The sequence below is a fragment of the Medicago truncatula genome, chromosome 2 (genome assembly GCF_003473485.1).
Source record: "Medicago truncatula cultivar Jemalong A17 chromosome 2, MtrunA17r5.0-ANR, whole genome shotgun sequence".
Classification (NCBI taxonomy): domain Eukaryota; kingdom Viridiplantae; phylum Streptophyta; class Magnoliopsida; order Fabales; family Fabaceae; genus Medicago; species Medicago truncatula.
The window spans coordinates 49,774,643-49,779,675 of record NC_053043.1 but is presented as its reverse complement, the minus strand read 5'-3'; the positions used below and the strand labels follow the sequence as shown (position 1 = coordinate 49,779,675).

The window sequence follows — 5,033 nt, the reverse complement described above, 5'->3', positions numbered from 1 at the left end:
GAGTAGTGTTATTTGAACAACCAAACGAGACAATTTATGTGACAATTTTTTTTCCTCTCTTTTTATTGATCAACAACAATGAAGAGAGAAAAAAAGAAGAGAGAGAATAAAAGTATAATGTGAGTATGAGAGAAAAAATTGTCAAAAAGTTGTTAAAAAGTGGTTGTACAAATATCATTTTCTCATGATAATAATACATTTAAACAAAAGAAGGGATAATTTCAACTAAGCACAAAGCATATTTAGAAGAACCAAACTTACATATCAATTGAAGTTTTGAACCAAACTTAATTAGATTAGAGGATTTTAAACATTCCAGTTATTGATGATCAACCATAATTAATTAATGGCATGCATATATATAGCATCGTGAGCAATCAGCCTTTTCATTACCACAGAATGACTGCTCATGATGTTATATCATCATCCACAAATTTCCTTGCTTCATATGTTAATTAAAATCCACTTCCAAATGCTGGTGCCCAATAATCAGCTCCATTTTCACTTCCAACATGTTGTGTGCATGACACTGGAACCAAGCACAACCCTCTACTCCTCAAGTCCTTTGCCTTATTACCTTCTGCATTCTGTTCATTATTTTTCAAAATCAATTAATTCATATCATCATAAACTCTTGCCAATGAGCTAACAACTCACAACAATTCACATCATTATTATTTTTTATTAATTAATTAAACAATAAGAATCATATGCAAAGTCTGACAGTTTCATTGCCCAATTTATGCACTTGATGATACTAATGGTTATAATGATAATATAGCACAGTATTATTTATTTTTAATAATATATATTAGAGTGATTAGAATCATATATATATATATATATATATATATATATATATATATATAAGAGAAATGCTAACGTGTGCCCTTAGGAAACAAGATAATGATCTAAAAATAGAATTAAAAAATAAATATTACATTGAAAATATAAGTTTTTAAACTTTTAAGATTTTGAATGCACAATTTTTAAGATTAAATTTCTACATTTAATTTTTTATCTTGTACCCTAAGGGCACAAGTCAACAAGATTGATATATATATATAAACAAGGAGGGGTCAAATGAAGAAGAATACTAAAATGATGATTCCATGGGGCAGCTTTTGTAGAAAAAGAAAGAAAAGAATACCTGGTTTGGAATTGGAGCGCCCTTTCTTTTTAGGCCAGTGTCATCCAACAGCTAGATGGGAATAAAAAGAAGAAAGTATATATTATTTACTAATTTTCACTTCTCTATGAAATTTGACTTCAAGTGAACAATTCAGCTTCATCATGCTTTTTCTAAAAGATGTTATATAAAAAGCTGAGAAACCTTGTTATTTCAAATTTCAATGGCTTCTTTCGTGAGTATATTAATATTAATTAATGAAATAGTGTAGTAATAATTGTAAAGAGAGGTTAATTTCCCTTAATTTGATTCTAATGAATTCTAATTAATTGATGGATCCAATAAAGCATACCTGACCGGGGTCTTCAGGAAATACAGAATTTCTTTCAACATGTACCTGTTAATAGTTTTAAATTAAAAAATTAAAAAAGGAAGGAACAAACATTCCCTTCAATAATAATACTATATTCTAAATACATTAAGTATACTCCATTTTTGTCCTATTCAATTTAGAAAGTGAAACATTGGGAAATGTGAACTTACAGAATGTTGATTCCTCATCATGTTTTTTGATGCTGCAGTGTCCAAGTAAGGGGTGCTGAGTGCCTGCAACAAAAGAGAGGAATAAAATTTTATAACTCCCATAACTAAAGAAAGAATGTTTTTAGAGTGAAAAAAAATCACATCAAAATTGAACTAACTTTAACTGCATGTTTGTTCTGAAATAACTTGCTGCATATTATTATAATTAATAAATAAATAAGAATAATATAGAAACATCACCTCAATTTGACTCTGTAGAAACCTGATGTATCCAATGGCTTCTAATAATACAGAAGCTGTGTCAGTCTGCAAAAGTGAAGCACCAAAGACTCATCTTTCTTTCTTTCTTCTTTTAATGTTAAAAGTGAAATTTCAATCAATGACAAAAGATAGGTACACAGAAATTGGATCATCAAAGTCTACTTTGAATTGAAAACAACTATTTCATGTGTGGACTTTTTTATAAAACCAAATTAACACAAACAATGGTTTATGATAATTATGGAGTGATTAATTAGTTTGTTAATTACCTTTCCAAATGGAGAAACTAGCTGGTGAAGTGCTGTTATTCTATCACCTAGCTTCTCCTTCCTCACCTGATTCAGATTCACATATAATTAGTATAATTTTGAACCTATATACTTAAGGATAAGAATTTCATATGCTTAAATAATTTCTCTCGTTCAACAAGTATATATATGTATATCAGCAAAAAGAATATTACAGTGTTGGAGAGAAAGACAATCAAGAAAAATAATAACAAAAAAACATACACATATATACAAGCTTACTAATTACCAAGTAATTAATTAAGATAGAAATTATAGAACAGAAAAGAGGTTAAAAGTGTTAATTTGTGAGTAATTAACCTTTAAAGGTGGTTGGCTTGAAGATGGCTGAACCCTAGCCTTCTTATTAACTCCAGTGGTTGAGCTATTACACTAGAGCATATGAAAGAGATAGATGAAATTAATTTGAATATCATATATACATGACTTATATTAATAAATAATAATATTAGAAATTGAGAAAAATAATAATTAACAAGAACCTATATATCCTTTCAAAAAAAAATGAACCTATATATATTACCTCAGATATTTGATCTGGTAGTTGATTCTTGCTATGATCTACCTTGTTGTAAGTGAAATCCAATATATTATCACTACTTAAGCTAGTGATATGAGAGCTTGGAGAAGAAACTGGCACCATATGTGACCAAGATGAACCAAGTGATCCAGAGTTAGCATGAAACTCCTCATGATGATGCCCTTGTTGGCCATAAAAATTCTCACCTTGAGAAACTTCATGCTTTATTATATCCATAAAAGGAACTCTTGAAGATGGATTCATAATTTGCACATCCCAGTTTTCTGAGTTTTTAGGTTGAAAATGATTAAAACCAAGTCTCTCTTCTTCTCCAGGTAGTCCAGTACTGCAAAACATACAAAACCCTCAAAATTTTCACACCATGTATACAATTATAATGAAAAAAAAAAACATGGATAAGGTCAAAGATGTTGTAACTTCAAGCCACGGTTTTAAATTGCGGTCTACAACTACAGTATAGAAGATTTTGAGGTCACTGTAACTGTAGCTTAACTGCAACTGTGATTTGAAATTGTGGTGATGGACACAAATTAAGAAGCTAGAGGAGAGAGACTAACAAAAGTAGTTGACTCCATGATTGAGGAGGTACTTCAGCATTATTTTCTGTCAAGGAATTGAAAGGGATTGAAGAAGATCCAAGCATATATTGAGGAGGGATATTCAAAGATGATGGATGCATGCTCCACCAGTTAGGGTTCCCAGCCATCATTTGCTACAATGGATCATGAGTCTCATGATATATGTGTAAGAAGGAATTATTTATTTTTTCAACTTAAAAAAATAAAAATAAGCTCCCTAAGAAATGAAATTTTTGTAAACTGCTTTTTTCTCTTACTTTTCTAACTTTCACCTTTGTGATGATATTTCCTTGTATGTGCAACCAAACAAGACTTTGGATAAAGGTTTGAAGAGTTGTGTTTTGCTTTCTTACTAGCTATGTGTGTTGAAGAAACGTAAAGTCTTGGGGTCTCAAAGTATTTTATAAAGAGATGAGGTTAACAAACTTTGCATACTTTTTTTCTTTCCTTTCAATTTATTCAGTTTTTTCCTTTTTTATTCTTGCTTTTACTTTATTATAAAGTAGAACAGAAAGAAAAAAAAAAAAGGTGGTGGCCAGTGTTTTGAGGCTATTAGTCACTCAATGCTAATTAATTCCTTAATTTGGGGTTACACCTTGGGATTATTTTTTTTTTTAGCCTAGCTAGGGTTGAGGGTGAATGTAGCAAGAGCATCATAATATAATAGTATTTGAGATCAACGTTTGAGATGCTTTCTTTATTCTTTGTGGCAATAATTCACTTTAATAGACTAAGCTACAAAATCTATAGTGGCTGATTTAATATAGAACAAAACAGAAAATGATAGAAATTGCCCATCATCGAATAAGTGCTTTCTCTCAACTCTCAAGTACTGTATATATACAAACATAAATCATATATTTATCAAAAACATGACATATGGAAGTAAGATTCTGATTAACTAACTAACATCAATTAATATAGAAAGTACTAACATTACATATATAATTAATTAAAATCGGCTTGCTTATTTTTTTTTTCTTTCTTTTAACATATATATACCAATATGTAATTCAGTGAACCATATTCTATCGGAAAAGACAAGCGATGCATATTGAAGTATACTTAGTATGCCAGAGGCTGCGTTATATTGAGATATATAAGAGCGGTAAACTTCACTCAAAGGTATTTTGTGGTTCTCATTTGAGGCACATACATTTTTTTTTTTCTTCAATAGTATAACTCTAAAGAACTCATGTATTTTATTACATACGGTGTTCTCAAATTTACTTCCAGAATTAGAGTTCCCCATTGGAAGGTGCTTGTGACATGAAAACTCTCAAACAAAACAATCGAGAGTTTTCAAGTTGCAAGCAAATGTTAGGCCACGTATAATAACGACTACTTTGATTAATAATTAGTTTGAATAATAGTTACTTTAAATAACAATTAGTTTTCATAACGGCTAATTTTGAAATTATTTTATAGTTTTTTATTAAAAAATATATGTGAAAAAGGTCATTATTACAACATTATTACCGCTGTATTCTGAGGTCCCTATTTTCTTTCCTCAAAAAAAGACACTTATATATAGGGATTTGCTAAGATACACCCAATTGTTTTTTATGAGGAGTATTTTAGGAAAGATATAACTAAAAAGTGGTTAAATACACCTTGAGGTGCATGTTGCTAAAATTCCTTCTAAAAAAAACAAATGGGTGTAAGTTAGTAAC

The 5,033-nt window shown here is 29.7% G+C and overlaps 1 protein-coding gene across 2 annotated transcripts; it reads right to left on the bottom strand.

Annotated features, from left to right (window-relative positions):
- Positions 1 to 216: 216 nt before the first annotated feature.
- On the bottom strand, positions 217 to 3,776 carry LOC11425782 (transcription factor bHLH68). Of its 2 annotated transcripts, XM_003597669.4 has the most exons (10): positions 3,618 to 3,776; positions 3,340 to 3,494; positions 2,765 to 3,107; positions 2,542 to 2,613; positions 2,203 to 2,268; positions 1,913 to 1,978; positions 1,673 to 1,735; positions 1,482 to 1,526; positions 1,151 to 1,201; positions 217 to 587 (listed from the first exon to the last, which is right to left on the bottom strand). In XM_003597669.4, the coding sequence occupies exons 2-10, from the start codon at positions 3,489 to 3,491 to the stop codon at positions 456 to 458; spliced, it is 990 nt and encodes a 329-aa protein (XP_003597717.2). In that variant the 5' UTR covers positions 3,492 to 3,494; positions 3,618 to 3,776; the 3' UTR covers positions 217 to 455. The 2 variants fall into 2 exon arrangements, with proteins under 2 accessions (XP_003597717.2, XP_024633254.1); XM_024777486.2 differs by having other exon boundaries at positions 3,340 to 3,775.
- Positions 3,777 to 5,033: the final 1,257 nt, after the last annotated feature.